Source organism: Balaenoptera physalus (genome assembly GCF_965194825.1).
Source record: "Balaenoptera physalus genome assembly, chromosome: 4".
NCBI lineage: Eukaryota > Metazoa > Chordata > Mammalia > Artiodactyla > Balaenopteridae > Balaenoptera > Balaenoptera physalus.
The window spans coordinates 74,384,569-74,404,188 of record NC_138891.1 but is presented as its reverse complement, the minus strand read 5'-3'; the positions used below and the strand labels follow the sequence as shown (position 1 = coordinate 74,404,188).

General features: G+C 37.5%; 1 protein-coding gene across 4 annotated transcripts in view; it reads right to left on the bottom strand.

The window, feature by feature from the left end:
- Positions 1–10,794: 10,794 nt before the first annotated feature.
- The window catches only part of UBXN7 (UBX domain protein 7), a 68,202-nt gene continuing 59,376 nt past the window's right edge, over positions 10,795–19,620 (bottom strand). For all 4 annotated transcript variants that reach the window (XM_082458660.1, XM_082458663.1, XM_082458661.1 and 1 more), the window contains one exon: positions 10,795–19,138. In XM_082458660.1, coding sequence (XP_082314786.1) covers positions 18,977–19,138 — 162 coding nt within the window. In that variant the 3' untranslated portion in view covers positions 10,795–18,976. The remainder of the gene's footprint in view (positions 19,139–19,620) is intronic.

Here is a 19,620-nt window from a genome sequence, read left to right as displayed (position 1 = left end):
CATTTTATACACATCAGTGTATACATGTCAATCCCAATCGCCCAATTCATCCCACCACCACCACCACCCCCGCCGCTTTCCCCCCTTGGTGTCCATACGTTTGTTCTCTACATCTGTGTCTCAATTTCTGCCCTGCAAACCAGTTCATCTGTACCATTTTTCTAGGTTCCACATATATGCGTTAATATACGATATTTGTTTTTCTCTTTCTGACTTACTTCACTCTGTATGACAGTCTCCAGATCCATCCACGTCTCTACAAATGACCCAATTTCGTTCCTTTTTATGGCTGAGTAATATTCCATTGTATATATGTACCACAACTTCTTTATCCATTCATCTGTCGATGGGCATTTAGGTTGCTTCCATGACCTGGCTATTGTAAATAGTGCTGCAATGAACATTGGGGTGCATGTGTCTTTTTGAATTACAGTTTTCTCTGGGTATATGCCCAGTAGTGGGTCATATGGTAATTCTATATTTAGTTTTTTAAGGAACCTCCATACTGTTCTCTATAGTGGCTGTATCAATTTACATTCCCACCAACAGTGCAAGAGGTTTCCCTTTTCTCCACACCCTCTCCAGCATTTGTTGTTTGTAGATTTTCTGATGATGCCCATTCTAACTGGTGTGAGATGATACCTCATTGTACTGGATCCTATTTAATGAACTTTTCAATAGTGGTTTACCAGCTTTTGTGTCAGGAACATATACATCTGCATACATAGAAATTTCACACATAGAAAGCAGCTCACATACAGTTTAAAAGAATATTAATAACATAATTATTCCTTCTCATATATATGCATCAAGGGTTTTCTCAGTATTGTTTGCATCATTAGTAAAATCTCTGTGCACACAGATGATGTGTGTTACTCCATCCAGTGCATGAATTAATTCATTAATCAAGTGATTCCTGAATTCCTACCATGTTTTAAGCTCTATGCTAGATTCTGAGTCTACAGGGCAGAATAAGATACAGCAGCCTCTACCCTCAAGGATCTCACAGTTGTGGGGAAGAGGCATATAAACAGCACAGGTAAATAAAAATGCAGTGGGAAGTGGGCAAAGATTTTTTTAAACAAGACACAAAAAGCAGGGACCATAAAGAAAAAGATTGATAAATGGAAATTAAAATCAAGAACCACTCTTCATCAAAAGACATTGAGAGTGAAAAAGCAAACTATAGACAGGAGAAAACATTCATAATACATATATCTGACAAGTGTCTCATGCCTAGAATTATGAATGCCTACAAACCAGTGAAGAAGAAGACAAAGAACCAGTAAAAACTGGGCAAAACAACTTGAGCAGTCACTTCTCAAATGGTCAATAAGTATATGAAAAGCTCTAACTCGTCATGAAAATGCAAATTAAAACCACAGTGAGATACTACCAAACACATAACCGAATGACTTAAATTAAAAATGTTGATGAGGATGGCAGAACCAAGATGGCGGAGTAGAAGGACGTGCTTTCACTCCCTCTTGCGAGAGCACCAGAATCACAACTGGCTGCTGGACAATCATTGACAGGAAGACCCTGGACTTCACCAAGGAGGATACCCCACGTCCAAGGACAGAGGAGAAGCCACAGTGAGATGGTAGGAGGGGCGCAATCAGAGTAAAATCAAATCCCATAACTGCTGGGTGGGTGACTCACAGACTGGCAAACACTTATACCACAGAAGTCCACCCACTGGAGTGAAGGTTCTGAGCCCCACATCAGGCTTCCCAACCTGGGGGTCCAGCAACGGGAGGAGGAATTCCTAGAGAATCAGACTTTGAAGCCTAGTGGGAATTGATTGCAGGACTTTGACAGGACTGGGGGAAACAGAGACCCCACTCTTGGAGGGCACACACAAAGTAATGTGTGCATCGGGACCCAGGGGAAGGAGCAGTAACCCTGGGGGAGACTGAACCAGACCTACCTGCTGGTGTTGGGGGTCTCCTGCAGAGGCAGGTGGTGGCTCTGTTTCACCGTGGGGATAAGGACACTGGCAGCAGCGGTTCTGGGAAGTTCTCCTTGGCGTGAGCCCTCCCAGAGTCTGCCATTAACCCCACCAAAGAGCACGGGTAGGCTCCAGTGTTGGGTTGCCTCAGGCAAAACAACCAACAGTGAGGGAACCCAGCCCCACCCATCAACAGTCAAGTGGATTAAAGTTTTACTGAGCTCTGACTGCCACAGCAACAGGGAGGGAACCCAGCCCCACCCATCAACAGTCAAGTGGATTAAGGTTTTACTGAGCTCTGACCGCCACAGCAACAGTCAGCTCTACCCACCACCAGAGCCTCCCATCAAGCCTCTTAGATAGCCTCAACCACCAGAGGGCAGACAGCAGAAGCAAGAAAAACTACAATCCTGCAGCCTGTGGACCAAAAACCACAGTTACAGAAAGATAGAGAAGATGAAAAGGCAGAGGGCTATGTACCAGATGAAGGAACAAGAAAAAACCCCAGAAAAACAACTAAATGAAGTGGAGATAGGCAACCTTCCAGAAAAAGAATTCAGAATAATGATAGTGAAGATGATCCAGGACCTCGGAATAAGAATGGAGGCAAAGATTGAGAAGATGCAAGAAATGATTAACAAAGACCTAGAAGAATTAAAGAACAAACAAACAGAGATGACCAATACAATAACTGAAATGAAAACTACACTAGAAGGAATCAAGAGCAGAATAACTGAGGCAGAAGAACGGATAAGTGACCTGGAAGACAGAATGGTGGAATTCACTGCTGCGGAACAGACTAAAGAAAAAAGAATGAAAAGAAATGAAGACAGCCTAAGAGACCTCTGGGACAACATTAAACACAACAACATTCGCATTATAGGGGTCCCAGAAGGAGAAGAGAGAGAGAAAGGACCAGAGAAAATATTTGAAGAGATTATAGTCGAAAACTTCCCTAACATGGGAAAGGAAATAGCCACCCAAGTCCAGGAAGCGCAAAGAGTCCCATACAGAATAAACCCAAGGAGAAACATGCCAAGACACATAGTAATCAAAGTGGCAAAAATTAAAGACAAAGAAAAATTATTGAAAGCAGCAAGGGAAAAATGACAAATAACATACAAGGGAACTCCCATAAGGTTAACAGCTGATTTCTCAGCAGAAACTCTGCAAGCCAGAAGGGAGTGGCATGATATACTTAAAGTGATGAAAGGGAAGAACCTACAACCAAGATTACTCTATCCGGCAAGGATCTCATTTAGATTTGATGGAGAAATCAAAAGCTTTACAGACAAGCAAAAGCTACGAGAATTCAGCACCACCAAACCAGCTCTACAACAAATGCTAAAGGAACTTCTCTAAGTGGGAAACACAAGAGAAGAAAAGGACCTACAAAAACAAACCCAAAACAATTAAGAAAATGGTCATAGGAACATACATATTGATAATTACCTTAAACGTGAATGGATTAAATGCCCCAACCAAAAGACATAGACTGGCTGAATGGATACAAAAACAAGACCCATATATATGCTGTCTACAAGAGACCCACTTTAGACCTAGGGACACATACAGACTGAAAGTGAGGGGATGGAAAAAGATATTCCATGCAAATGGAAATCAAAAGAAAGCTGGAGTAGCTATACTCATATCAGATAAAATAGACTTTAAAATAAAGAATGTTACAAGAGACAAGGAAGGACACTACATAATGATCAAGGGATCAATGCAAGAAGAAGATATAACAATTATAAATATATATGCACCCAACATAGGAGCACCTCAATACATAAGGCAACTGCTAACAGCTATAAAAGAGGAAATCGACAGTAACACAATAATAGTGGGGAACTTTAACACCTCACTTACACCAATGGACAGATCATCCAAAATGAAAATAAATAAGGAAACAGAAGCTTTAAATGACACAATAGACCAGATAGATTTAATTGATATATATAGGACATTCCATCCAAAAACAGCAGATTACACGTTCTTCTCAAGTGCGCACGGAACATTCTCCAGGATAGATCACATCTTGGGTCACAAATCAAGCCTCAGTAAATTTAAGAAAATTGAAATCATACCAAGCATCTTTTCTGACCACAACGCTATGAGATTAGAAATGAATTACAGGGAAAAAAACGTAAAAAAGACAAACACATGGAGGCTAAACAATACGTTACTAAATAACCAAGAGATCACTGAAGAAATCAAAGAGGAAATAAAAAAATACCTAGAGACAAATGACAATGAAAACACGACGACCCAAAACCTATGAGATGCAGCAAAAGCAGTTCTAAGAGGGAAGTTTATAGCTATACAAGCCTACCTAAAGAAACAAGAAAAATCTCAAGTAAACAATCTAACCTTACACCTAAAGAAACTAGAGAAAGAAGAACAAACAAAACCCAAAGTTAGCAGAAGGAAAGAAATCATAAAGATCAGAGCAGAAATAAATGAAATAGAAACAAAGAAAACAATAGCAAAGATCAATAAAACTAAAAGTTGGTTCTTTGAGAAGATAAACAAAATTGATAAGCCATTAGCCAGACTCATCAAGAAAAAGAGGGAGAGGACTCAAATCAATAAAATCAGAAATGAAAAAGGAGAAGTTACAACAGACACCGCAGAAATACAAAGCATCCTAAGAGACTACTACAAGCAACTTTATGCCAATAAAATGGACAACCTGGAAGAAATGGACAAATTCTTAGAAAGGTATAACCTTCCAAGACTGAACCAGGAAGAAACAGAAAATATGAACAGACCAATCACAAGTAATGAAATTGAAACTGTGATTAAAAATCTTCCAACAAACAAAAGTCCAGGACCAGATGGCTTCACAGGTGAATTCTATCAAACATTTAGAGAAGACCTAACACCCATCTTTCTCAAACTCTTCCAAAAAATTGCAGAGGAAGGAACACTCCCAAACTCATTCTATGAGGCCACCATCACCCTGATACCAAAACCAGACAAAGACACTACAAAAAAAGAAAATTACAAACCAATATCACTGATGAATATAGATGCAAAAATCCTCAGCAAAATACTAGCAAACAGAATCCAACAACACGTTAAAAGGATCATACACCACGATCAAGTGGGATTTATCCCAGGGATGCAAGGATTCTTCAATATACGCAAATCAATCAGTGTGATATACCATATTAACAAATTGAAGAATAAAAACCATATGATCATCTCAATAGATGCAGAAAAAGCTTCTGACAAAATTCAACACCCATTTATGATAAAAACTCTCCAGAAAGTGGGCATAGAGGGAACCTACCTCAACATAATAAAGGCCATATATGACAAACCCACAGCAAACATCATTCTCAATGGTGAAAAACTGAAAGCATTTCCTCTAAGATCAGGAACGAGACAAGGATGTCCACTCTCACCACTATTATTCAACATAGTTTTGGAAGTCCTAGCCATGGCAATCAGAGAAGAAAAAGAAATAAAAGGAATACAAATTGGAAAAGAAGAAGTAAAACTGTCACTGTTTGCGGATGACATGATACTATACATAGAGAATCCTAAAACTGCCACCAGAAAACTGCTGGAGCTAATTAATGAATATGGTAAAGTTGCAGGATACAAAATTAATGCACAGAAATCTCTTGCATTCCTATACACTAATGATGAAAAATCTGAAAGAGAAATTATGGCAACACTCCCATTTACCACTGCAACAAAAAGAATAAAATACCTAGGAATAAACCTACCTAGGGAGACAAAAGACCTGTATGCAGAAAACGATAAGACGCTGATGAAAGAAATTAAAGATGATACCAACAGATGGAGAGATATACCATGTTCTTGGATTGGAAGAATCAACATTGTGAAAATGAGTATACTACCCAAAGCAATCTACAGATTCAATGCAATCCCTATCAAATTACCAGTGGCATTTTTTACGGAGCTAGAACAAATCATCTTAAAATTTGTATGGAGACACAAAAGACCCCGAATAGCCAAAGCAGTCTTGAGGCAGAAAAATGGAGCTGGAGGAATCAGACTCCCTGACTTCAGACTATACTACAAAGCTACAGTAATCAAGACAATATGGTACTGGCACAAAAACAGAAACATAGATCAATGGAACAAGATAGAAAGCCCAGAGATTAACCCACGCACCTATGGTCAACTAATCTATGACAAAGGAGGCAAAGATATACAATGGAGAAAAGACGGTCTCTTCAATAAGTGGTGCTGGGAAAACTGGACAGCTACATGTAAAAGAATGAAATTAGAATACTCCCTAACACCATACACAAAAATAAACTCAAAATGGATTAGAGACCTAAATATAAGACTGGACACTATAAAACTCTTAGAGGAAAACATAGGAAGAAAACTCTTTGACATAAATCACAGCAAGATCTTTTTTGATCCACCTCCTAGAGTAATGGAAATAAAAACAAAAATAAACAAATGGGACCTAATGAAACTTCAAAGCTTTTGCACAGCAAAGGAAACCATAAACAAGACGAAAAGACAACCCTCAGAATGGGAGAAAATATTTGCAAATGAATCAACAGACAAAGGATTAATCTCCAAAATATATAAACAGCTCATTCAGCTCAATATTAAAGAAACAAACACCCCAATCCAAAAATGGGCAGAAGACCTAAATAGACATTTCTCCAAAGAAGACATACAGACGGCCACGAAGCACATGAAAAGATGCTCAGCATCACTAATTATTAGAGAAATGCAAATCAAAACTACAATGAGGTATCACCTCACTCCTGTTAGAATGGGCATCATCAGAAAATCTACAAACAACAAATGCTGGAGAGGGTGTGGAGAAAAGGGAAACCTCTTGCACTGTTGGTGGGAATGTAAATTGATACAGCCACTATGGAGAACAATATGGAGGTTCCTTAAAAAACTAAAAATAGAATTACCATATGATCCAGCAATCCCACTACTGGGCATATACCCAGAGAAAACCACAATTCAAAAAGACACATGCACCCGAATGTTCATTGCAGCACTATTTACAATAGCCAGGTCATGGAAGCAACCTAAATGCCCATCAACAGACGAATGGATAAAGAAGTTGTGGTACATATATACAATGGAATATTACTCAGCCATAAAAAGGAACGAAATTGAGTCATTTGTTGAGACGTGGATGGATCTAGAGACTGTCATACAGAGTGAAGTAAGTCAGAAAGAGAAAAACAAATATCGTATATTAATGCATGTATGTGGAACCTAGAAAAATGGTACAGATGAGCCAGTTTGCAGGGCTGAAGTTGAGACACAGATGTAGAGAATGGACATATGGACACCAAGGGGGGAAAACTGCGGTGGGGTGGGGATGGTGGTGTGCTGAATTGGGCGATTGGGATTGACATGTATACACTGATGTGTATAAAATTGATGCCTAATAAGAACCTGCAGTATAAAAAAACAAACAAAACAACTAATACTAAACTTTCATTGGGTTATTTGTATGGAAATATGTTAATATAAATGTTTCAGACATTACATGAAATTTCTAAAAATCTTATATTTGTATTTGTATGGAAATATGTATGGAAATATGTTAATATAAATGTTTCAGACATTACATGAAATTTCTAAAAATCTTATATGTTCTGGTATAATGTTATAAGTAATAATCCTAGTTATTACTTTAAAATGTATATCTCAGAAATAACTAATTTTCTTGTCAACTGCATTATTATGAACTTTCGTCAAATCTTTAACTGTGGTCATTTTTAAGTCTTTTGTCATTTACAGACAGTTCTGGGTGTACTCTGATGATTTTGCAAATATGTTCCTATAAAAGGCTTTCATCTTCAAGAAATTCATGGAAAAGACTCTGACAAGTACAGGTTTCTGGTAACTGACTATCCTGCTGAACTGAATGAATAAGCATTTTCAGAACTCTAATGAAAAACTGATGAACTCATAAAAGTGCTAACAAAAGATCAAGATGAAAAAAAAATTAATTACATGGGACTGAGTGAACTGATGAGGATGAGTATAATTTTTGTGACTTTCTGTCTGAATTAAAAAAAAAAAATCCCACAAGGACTCAGAGGCAAAGAATATACAAATCAATTTTCACTGCAAAGTAAAGGAGCTGTTACAGTGGAGGATTACTGGACTGAATGTCAATATTATGACATAGTATGTGTGTTTCATGTTTGGTAATTGCAATCATTGTTGCTTTTGTTGTGGTCATCCATGTACAATGCTTGGTGTCAGTCTATTTATCTCTTGTAAAAATAAAATACAGTGTGTCTGTGTGAAAAAAAAAATGTTGATGAGAATGTAAAGCAATTGGAACATCGCTGGTGGGAGTGTAAATTAGTATGACCCCTTTGGTTAAATGTTTGGCAATATCATTTACCCAAATTAAATACTCACCTACACTATGACCCAGCAATTCCAATCTGAGGTATAACCCAGCAAAGGAAAATGATGGAATTTGGCTTTAACACCTTCAAGTGCCACACTTAGTTGGGGCTGGTGAGGGCAACTTTAAGTCCTTGTTCCTTAGGGTAAATTTGTGACAATTAATTCAATGATTAATTTGATGAACAAGAGCCTTCTTTTAGAAACTATATGCTTGCAATAAAGTTTTACTAAGTAAGGCCAGCTTAGGTCAAATTCTTCATTCCCCTGTGGTAAGCCCTCTATGGTCACAGAGGCCTGGTCACTGCCATGAAAGAACTAAACATTACCTTCTTACAGATATGTTAATAATATTAGAATTTGGCTCTATTGGAGACACAGCTACTAGTTATCACTTGGTTGGTGATATTTCTAGGGGAAAGTAAATGGGAGTCTAGGGTGGGCACAAATTAAGAATGGGGTCTGGGTGGGAAAACAATTTGCCTAATGCCATAAAAGGCTTCCCAAGGCCGAAAGGCTTGCGAAAACAGGATAGACAGATGTCCCATTCTGGGGGATATTGAGAGGTCTGGAGGTGGGATTTGAGCAAGGAATAGAGGAAGTTGAGAAAATGGAATTCACTGGTAGAGGGAAAGGGAAAAGATAACGACAATCAGGCCAGTGTTTCCCAAGTAAGACTGACAGACTAATCAGCTTCCTCGTGGGTGGGCTTCAACTTTGACAGCTGACTAAACAAGAGAGCACATTTTCCTCAATTGGAGAGAGAAAAAAAAGGAAGATAACTGATGTTGAAAGAGCTGCCGTTTATACCAGTCCACTGAAGAGGAAGTTTGGGATTTTTTCCTTTTTTCTTCATTAGTATAAAAATATTACAAACTTCAACCCACTCAAATTAGGCTTCCATCTCCAACATCCCACTGAAACTGTTCTTGGTCTCCAATGATTTCTTGTGTCTAATGAACACTTGGCCCCTAGGCAGAATTAGATAGTTGGCCACTAGATGCTTTTTGAACATTCTCACTCTTGGCTCCCTTGACAACCCACTCTGGTGTTTCTTCTTGCTCACTGGCCTCACCTCCTAGACGGGGCCTCTTCATGTTGGTCATCTCCAGGCCTGGGTTCTGGGCCCTCTTCTTTAACTTTCTTCTGAGTGACCTCATTCTTTCTCATGGCACTGAACTCCATCTATAGCGCTGACGATTTCTCAAATCTCTAAGTCCAGTTCACCTCTCTTCCTAGCTTCAGAATCACGTGTCCAACTTGCTATACTACACCTGCACTTGGAAGTGCTGCAATTAACACATCCAAAATGATTTCTATCCCACCAAATCTGCTTGATCCCCCAGTCTTCCTGCCTCAGGAATGATACTACTACCTATCCACTGCATGAAACTTGAGTCATTCTTGATTTCTCCTTCCCTCATTGCCCCACATCTAATCCAACAGTTAAGTCTCTAAATTTCTACCTTAAAATGCATCTCTAATCTGTATACTTCTTCCCAGTTCCATTGCCATGACGCTGATCCAGGCAATTTCTGTTTTGTACCCTGATCATTGCAATAGTCTTTACTCTTGCTCTTTTGCAATCCACCCTCCACACAACAATGGCTTCTTGTTATACTCTATATGAACACTATATGAACTCCTTACCGGGCCTAATAAGGTGTTGTATGATCTGACTTTTACACATTTTATGCCACTCCCTTTGCTCACTACATGCAAGACACATTGGCCTTCTCTCAATACCTCGGATACATCAAAAACTTTCCTGCTCCACAGCCTTTGCATTTGTTGTTCTCCTTGGAACTTTTCCTCCTACTCTTAGCATGGGCCACCTTCTTTTCATCCTTCAGGTGTCAGCCTAAATGTTAACTCCCCAACATCCTAGTTAAAGCAGAATTCTCTACTGGCTCCTTTTCCAGTTTTGTTCATAGTGTTTGAATCAAATCTGTATTTTTTCATTTGTTTACTGTCTGTATTCCTAACTAAAAAGAAAGTTCTTTGAGGGCAGGGGCTGTGTCTGTTTTGCTCATCACGATCTCTCATAACTCCTGGTTTTTCTCCCATTAATTTAGTAATTACTTTTTTTCCTTCACTTGAGTCCTTAGTCATTCATTAGTCACTGCTGGTCTGAAAGACTAGACTCTGCTTGAACTGCCAATATGTCAAATACAGAATCTTACTTTCCTTACAAGGCTAGCTAACCCAGTGATTTCATGAATAGTTCAACCAACATTTATAGAGCATTTATCATGAACGTTCAACATGTTAACTAAGAGCAGAGAAGAAGCTAACAAACATTACCCTTGACAACCGGACTATGAACTAACCTTTGTCAATAAATACTACAGTGTGCTAATAAACATGAGAATATGAGAGCAAGCAAACCTGAATTGTATTAACAAAAGTAGTATCCAGAGTCTTACCTCACAAAAACAATAATGCAAGAAAACTAATACTGAAAAGTTTTTGATTTTATTTCCAAGATCAAATATTACAACAGGACATTTACATGTATTTATAAAAAAATGCAGCAGTTGAATTTATAGATCAGAGGTTTCCTTGAGTTTGGTCCCTCTCTCAGCACAGTGAGCTGATGTCTTCAAAAGACTTCCCTCCCTCCCCAACCCCAAATGTCCCACCGCCCCCCTCCCCAATTCAAGTTGCAGTATCAATATAAAGCAACTGGGTACAACACAGCAAGAATATTCACAATTTGGTACAGCCAAAACCAGAGGATCACCAACTGAGAGAAAGATCCTCATTTTAGAAATTATTTACCTATAGACTATGTGTATCTATAGATATATCACACCCAGTTATCTAAGATTTCCCTGGTTTTAGAGCAAGTGGAAGTTCCATTGAGTCTTAGCCAGCAGTTACAGCTCTGCTTTATCTAACGGCTTGTTTTTCTCCTCCTACAAGTTTAGATTTTCTACGGCCTCCATATGTCTTCAAATTTAAGGCTTTCCCTAGCACCTTTATTATCACTTACTAGAAATACAGGAGGGTCTATAGTGTGTCTTGAACAAAAAAATTTAGTGGATGATCCAGTTGCCCCTTTCTCACAGGTCCCAAAGCCTTCTTCCCACTCTTGAGAAGAACCGCAGAAACAAACACGTCCTAGCACCACGGGATTAAAGCCCAGAAAACTGAGAACTATACATATGTGCATTTTAGGGAGCACTTGCCAGAAACATTACAATAGAAGCACTGTCTCTGTCCATTATCTTCTTGGATTCAATAACAAAGTTACACTACAGATTAAATTTAGAGCCTGTCCTGCATTAAGAATGCAAATCTCACTAAGACCACCACTTTATCCAGAATAAGGTGAGTACACAAACATCCCAGGGAATTTCTAAACACTGTGAGAAACTGCTTGAGAACACTAAAGCAAATACCCTAAGTTGACTTCACTCAAGCCCCCAACCCACCCCCATCCCTATCCCCAAATTTCATTCCTTGGTTAAACTTCTCTGAATAAGATGCGAAGTGCGGTTTGGAAAATGACATGGAAAATGTTTAAAAAACACAGTCAGTGAAGACATGCCAGAACTGGACATCCCAAATGATTCAGAACGCATTGTTCAAACTAAACTCATACAAAGCATGCACAGAAGCCTACAAACACTCCTGAGTGTTTCCATGGAACAATCAATACCTACTTTGTTTCTTAAAGGGTTAAAAAAAAAAAAAAGACACCAGATGCTTAGAAGTTGTTAACAATCAAAAGGAAAACCATTCTAGAAAGAAAGATTCTTAAGAGTGAATAAAATTGTGTCTAAAATTCATGCCAAAGCTTGGCTGGAAGCCCCTCAAAGTCTAAGTATTGTGTTAGCATCAACTGTTACTCATTTCTCTACATTTAAGACTAGAGGATTATCTCATAGCTTTACTGTCTGTTTCCCAGCAAGTTTTAAATACCCTTTCTAAACCGAAGTGACAAACCTAGGAAAGTAACAAGGCCCAAGTCCCCCAACAGGTAAGATAAACAGCCCCTACAAACTTCCTACTCACTAACTGAAAAGTGGAGGTCACATACTCCTTTCATTCTAATTAGCATGTAAAAGGGGATTTTCTGGTGGCAATGGTCACTCCACGTGAGGTTTAACTTACAGGGCAATAAATTATCAAAAAGCTACTGTTAAGAGCATCTGATTATCAGTGTCAAAAACCTATTTATATTTTGAATCACACCATTTATTGATATTTTCCATTATTAAGAACACAGAAGCTTTGAGAAAAGCATACTATAAAGCCATTTTGTTGAAAACAGAAAGATATCCAACTGAGCATCAACATTCCAATGTCATTAACTGAAATATATCCTGGTGACATGTACTTAAAGTCAGTGACCTTGACAGAGGGGGAAAAAAGCACAATGGCAGGGAATGGTTCCAGATCAAGAATTTCTCCCTTATCAGATAAGATGCCCATATTGAGTCTATGAAAAAAGCAAATAGAAAAGATTTTAAGGAAGGGAGAATTCAATTCCAGGTCCGAATTTTATCTAATTATTTGAAATGTTTCCCATTTTATTTACCATGTCTAATAAATGAGTGATTCATGGTGGCCCAGTTAGATTAACAACTTCTTTTAATGGAGATAAAATTTTTCTTATGTTAAGTCCAGCTTATTCTTCCAATTTGTAAACCCAAGTGACCTTATAAGGGATATAAAATCTTAGGGCATTTTGATCTCTGTAGAGGAAATACTATTAGGCAAACAACAAAAACTTGCTGTTTGTTGCAAGAGAATTAAGTACAACAAGGCAGCTTTCCATATTTATAGATTAATACGTGATTGTTCTTAGGCAAAATACTACCATCGGTATTTGTATCTCTAATCCTACAAATAAATCTGGTTATCTTTTGAAAATACAGAAATGCTAAATTATGTTTTATTAAAGTAGTTCATATTAGATTGCTCAACTCTACTTTGAGATCATATGTCAAAGCAAGGCCTGTACCAAAAACTATCACGTTTATGAGAATGACTGAGATTCTAAGCAATACAACTGCATTCCATAGGCCAAAAAAGGGCAGAGGGGTATCATGGAGCTAGCTATTCTATATTTGGAATAAGGATTCTTAGGTAGAGAGAAAATGAGTTATAAAAATGATGTTTGCCTCAAATTCTTTCCTTGTATATTAATTTATGAAAAAATGAAAAATGTTACATATTAAAATTTAGAAATGGAATTTCTTAAACACAGCCAATTTTCATTGAAAATCATGACATTTTCTGAGAACAGATGTCAAAAATCAAGAGAATGGAAAAGTAAAATAGAAAATTATATTAAAAGATTTTCTAATTTAAGGGTCTCATTACATCCAATAATTTAACCACGAGATCACTTCATGGGAAAACTACCAAGGTCATCATAATCTCTATTAAAAAAAGCTAGATTCTAAGCTGTCTCTCTAGCAGGATTGATACACAGGTGAATCAAAGACCAAAATAGCCATCACTGAAATACTGAATTTCTACATGTCAGGAGAAATCAATGTCAGGCTTGGTGTTCTCTGTTGGTTATTTTCAGTACTAAAGAACAGTCTTACCACCATTCTAAAATGTGTACAGTGCAGTTACTAAGCTGCATGGTGAGGCAGTAACTAAAATGCTAAGCAAGGCAAATCAATGAAGTTGAATATTCATAGTACACAGCTGTCTTTAAGTGGTCCTATTGGAAAACTGCCATGTTCACCAGAAGGGTGGGTTCTTCTTACTCTCATTTAGTTTTACACAAGACATTACTTATTCATCAACCCCCATCCCATGATTTACTATTGAGTAGTACTACTGAATACTATTTACTCTCTCTCTTTGGCCCTAAATGAAAGAGGGCCAGAGAGAGAATGACACCATGGAGATACACTCTATGGGATAAGAAATATTTTAAAAAGTCGACCTAATTGGATCTTGAAACACTTGTTTCTGTCAAAACCAAGTGTGAATTCTACAGCTTACACAAGTCAATTTCATAACAATTGCTCAGCCAGTAAAGTGCTTTGTTTAAGCACACATACAAAATAAAATTTAACTCTGGTGTCAGTGAAATATTTGGTTCTCATTACATTTTAGTCATACTCAACACTGATTAGGAACACAGCATTAAGTTTTAAAAGTAATGAATTATGTTTAAAAGATCATTACTAGATCTGTAACTATTATACTCTCCTTTTTGGAGATTACAGTCATCACAGTAGGGTAGATCAAGTTACTGGGCAAATGAAACCTGGACACAGAAAAAAAAAAGCAAGAACTGATTAACAAGTATACTTTTAATTACTCTAGGGATAATATATAAAATAAAGGTAAGAGACTAAAAGCATTAACTTTTGGAGTGGAAAGGAGTCAGAGATAATCTAATTCAGTGGTCTACAATCTGTAGGTTCCAAGAGTTTCTGCAAAAGGTCTGCAATTCCATATGCACATTTACATTTTCTCCACTTATGGAATTAATGATATTTATACTTAACCCCACAACTCCCCACCACTGCTGAATTTTAAAATTACAAGCCCTTTTACTTGAACAGACTAAGAATTACTGATCTAGTCCAATTCTCTGTTAATTAGAAGCAGAGCTGTTACCCAAGTACACTTATTGCCTACATATAGTGCCCTTTCTGCATATCATATATAATATATTGTACTATACATTTAATTTGTACCTGGGTATAGAAATTAAATCTTTCCTTCACTTTTCAGTAGCAAGTGGCTCCCTCTGGTATTTTCCTAAGTATCCAAGTGAGATCCCTGCTAGCTAAAATCTTTAATCCTGGGATCAATAATTCTTTCCTACTTGGGTACTAGTTACGCCTTACTGTTAAAACATCATGCCCTAAATCTAGTAGTTACAAAAGCTGGAACTAAAGAATACAGGTAAGTCAAAAGAAAATCTGAGCCACAGTGTTTGCCACTTTCCAGTTTTATTTTCCTAACTAAAGCCTACACTATTCTTTACCCTTTCTAAACTTCTATTGTAATTATGGTTCAGTCTCAGAAAGGTAAGCATTTACATATTCTCCTATTATCTCAAGTGTAGTGTTGTCTCTCCAACTGGATAAAACAGGCAGGAACCAGATCTTGGATTTCAAGATTTTTCCAACTTTGATTAAGGACTCAAATAATTGTTAACTTATAGAATCAAGGAAGTAGAATTTTATAGGAGATTTTAAAATATACACATAGAAGTTTCAATAATCTAATACAGATGGGATATAGAAAAGATAACTGTATCTTTTCTGAGAAATGGTTAAAAATTTGATAAAATTCTTTTTTATCCTTTCCATTTTTTCTTGGCAAATAATGCCATAGTTATTTTCCTCTTACATTTTCATCACTGCATCATTTTAAAAAAGCAATCAGTAATCTGCCCCTCAAAATAATGGTGTAAATAAGAATTTATAGGCATAGCACAAATCTCACAAGCTTTAAGGAAAAAAATCAAATGATAACTTACAGAGCCAAACAATGGGAAGATAACCTTTTGAGCAAATTGATTCCTATTGCAGGAGACTACAGCATGGGAGTGAAAAGAGCATGAATGCCAATTTTGATTTTGCCACTTACTTACTAGCTGTGACATCCTGAGCAAGTTCTCTGAACTTCAATTTTCTTCCTTATCTATAAAATGGGGAAAATATCCATTTGGTAGAGTTCTTAGGGAGATTAAAGGAGAAAATGCACATAAAGTACTTCACACATGTTAGTTACTCAAAACCAGTTCCCTGTTCTTCCCTCATTTGGCTGTTCTCTTCTCTGGTTCCTTCCTAAATCAAATTCGAAAGACTTCCTGTTACTTTTCCCTCTTTATATTTGTCTCCTGTCATTTACTCTCAAAGTCTATCTTGTTCTTTTCCTCCCTACCTTTTAAGATCTCTTTCAAGCTGTTTCCAATACCTACAAGGAATGACTATTTTTACCTATCTTACTAACTTCATTTTATCTATTCAATAAAACCTCTCCTCCAAAGAGCTAAGGAATTTGCAGAAGAAATAAGACATACTACCTAAGTGGATTAAGTTCGTGAACAAAGCACAATCCATACTCTTCCTGTGTACAATCCATAATGCCTCCCCCATGGGCCTCTATGTCAAGGCCAGGATAATTACACTCCTGCCGCAAAATAAAATAAAATCCTCTAATCTTGTACTCTAAACACTCCAGTTTTATCTAAGTTGGATCAGTATCTCATGCCCTACCTCTTTGATATGCTTACTTATATCACTTTGATGTGGTCATCTCACAGTAATTGAAGTTGAAAAAGTCACTTTGGTTTCTCATAAATGGATATGCCAGGGCTGAGCTTATCAGAAAGAACTACATCCTATCATTAACAAACACGTTGTCTCAAGTTCTCTAGATATGTTTTATAAAAAGAAACTAGTAGGTAAAAGAATGAAACAGAATCCTATGGGGAATATTCTTGACTTCATATTTTTGACAGATTTGGACTTTAGCTGTGACTTTGCCGAGTGGAGATAGGTGCCATGACAGCACCAAAGCTGAGCATAACCTTATTTCTTACCCTGTGCCTCCCTGAATTTCTAGATTTCTGACCTTGTCTACAACCAACAATTTTTTTACCCTCTAATGCACCTTTGTATATAACTCTTTTCTTCAGATAGCAAGTATATTATCCAATTTCAGAGATACAACTGAGGAATTAACATGAAAACCATGCCTCCTCACTAAATCAGAAGCTGCTAGTTAGCCTCGAGAGCCTATGAAAAAAACACCAAAGTGGTATTACTCAGTCACCAATCTAAAGAGAGAACTTTGACTCAAGGTATAAATGAAATTGTAATTATATAAATATATTTATAAATATTTATACAATTATATACTTATACATAAGCACTTACACAGATTTAGAAAAAAATGTAAGAACATTAATTCAATAGGACTCACTGAAGAATAAACAGAATTTTCCATGATTTCCTTGAGGAGATACATAACTCATTCTTTAGAGAGGGTCCCTCAAAGTCCAACCATTAGAAACCGTATTCTCTAATTGTGTACTAGCAACAAGAAGCATGTGTTTTGTTTTGTTTTTTTAATCCCTTAGTTGCCAAGAGAGTGATCTTAAAGTCGATGGGAACCTAAAGGTCTCTGAGCAATAGCAATTTATGTTCCTCAAGCAGAAGAATCAGTCAATCTAAACCCCAATGGACAAAATACGTTCATTCTGTATTATGGTTTTATAACAAGTTAAAGTTCTGATTTTGCCACCAGAGTTACTACTACCCCTTCAGAGGACTCTAAAGCTCAAAATAAGAATTGAGCATAATGTGAAGCTGATAAGTCAAATCATATTATATAGATTCAAGATGGTCTCTTCTAAATAATACTGAAAAAAGTGTTCATCAACTACAATTTGAATGTGGCTTTTGTTGGCAGAAAACACCCACATCTGAAGATTACTGGTAATCTTCCCCACCTCCCTTACTAAATGTTGTCTTATGAATTGATTTGAAAGGTCTTCCACTTAGAGAGGTTTTCAGTTTTGATACCTTTTGCAAGAAACAGCATGAGGAATTAGGCTCATTCAGTCACCAGAGCCTTTTAGAGACTGTTCCAACCAAGGGTAAAAAATGAATCATTATTTCTAACCAAAGGAACATGGTTAGCAACTCTCAGCTGCATCTTTTCTTTTTCCCCTGGGGCATACATTAAGTATGCCTTAAAGTAATAGGACAATCAATAACCATAGTGGTTACAACTACAAGCCACTGTACTCATGATTATTGAACATCTGCCTTCCTATAGATCACTTGTGGACCCAAACAATGGAAGGGCCAAAGGAACTATTATGCTGTACTGGCAAAAACAGCAAGCACCTTCCTATCCCAGTCACCACAATATGCTCACGAAATGTCCATTCCAGGACTAGCAGGATCAAGATAGTTTATAGAGTAATAAAGAAAGCTGTCTCAGGCTAGGATATTGAAAGCCACCCCATGCTACTCACCCTAGTTTAACATTCTTTCCATCAATAACACATATCATGGAAACAATTCTAGCTGGGAAGATGGGAATCCTTTGAAAAAAATTTTAAATATGATGAGCAATAATTATAAAGGACGCTTTTTCCATGTAAACAAAACCCTGGACACTGTTACACGGTATTTCCTACATGAATAATAAAACAAAACATGTGTTAGAGAATTTCTTCTCCCTACTAAACATGGGGCTTACAAAAAAAGGAGGCTGTTCTTATTCTGAATCTAGCCATTCCTTTACCAAAGGAGTCTGAGGAGTAACATTATCATTTGATCCCCAAAAAGTGCCGTGTAAGAGACCACTTATTGGAACATACATTTCCTGCTGCCAGTACTAGGAGGTCTTATCCTAACACTTCCATTTGGTCACCAGATTAGGTAAGAAAGAGAGAGAAAAGTAGAGAAAAGTAGGAAAAAGAAGAAAATGGGAGAAGAGAGAAAAAGAGAGGTGGGGTGGGGTGTGTGAGACTGATTATAGGAGAGAACAAGAAATAAAAGAGAAGGCAGGTGACTTGCTTGCCCAACTTTGGCTCTATGGTCCTATGAGCCAAAATACATACTCAGTGACATGGTATCTCACAGAAAAAGGGAAAAAAAGGGGTAAGCTGAGAGAGGTCAGGCCGTGATGTTAATTTCTTTCCTGTACAAAGACAGTCTCTTGAGGACAAAGGCCTGCCTCCTGTAATGTAATATCATAGTCCAGATGAGAGAGTTTCCTTCGAGGGAAGTTGGTGAGAAGTTCAAAACGTTCATTTGGATATCCTTTAGATTGGACATGCTTCACCAAAGCCTATGAAAAATAACAGAAAGACAAAGCTGTTAGATGGAAACAAAAAGAAAGAGCATACTGAAGAATTAAAAATGTAACATTCATTTTTAAATCAGATAGAAGTTTAAGTTATTCTTTCAGATAATTGAAGCTTACTCTTATGGAAGGGCCAATATAACCCTTTGGATGGGGAGATACTAAACCTGCACCCAATAATTTAGAGCCATTAAGTGATACTGAAATATACAGGGTTATTACTGTCTCTCCAATAAACAAACCCAATTTCTTCCCTGGTGGCACAGTGGTTAAGAATCTTCCTGCCAACGCAGGGGACATGGGTTCGAGCCCTGGCCCAGGAAGATCCCACATGCCACGGAGCAACTAAACCTGTGCGCCACAACTACTGTGCTCTAGAGCCCGCGAGCCACAACTACTGAGCCCTCGTGCCACAACAACTGAAGCCATGTGCCTAGAGCCTGTGTTCTGCAACAAGAGAATCCACC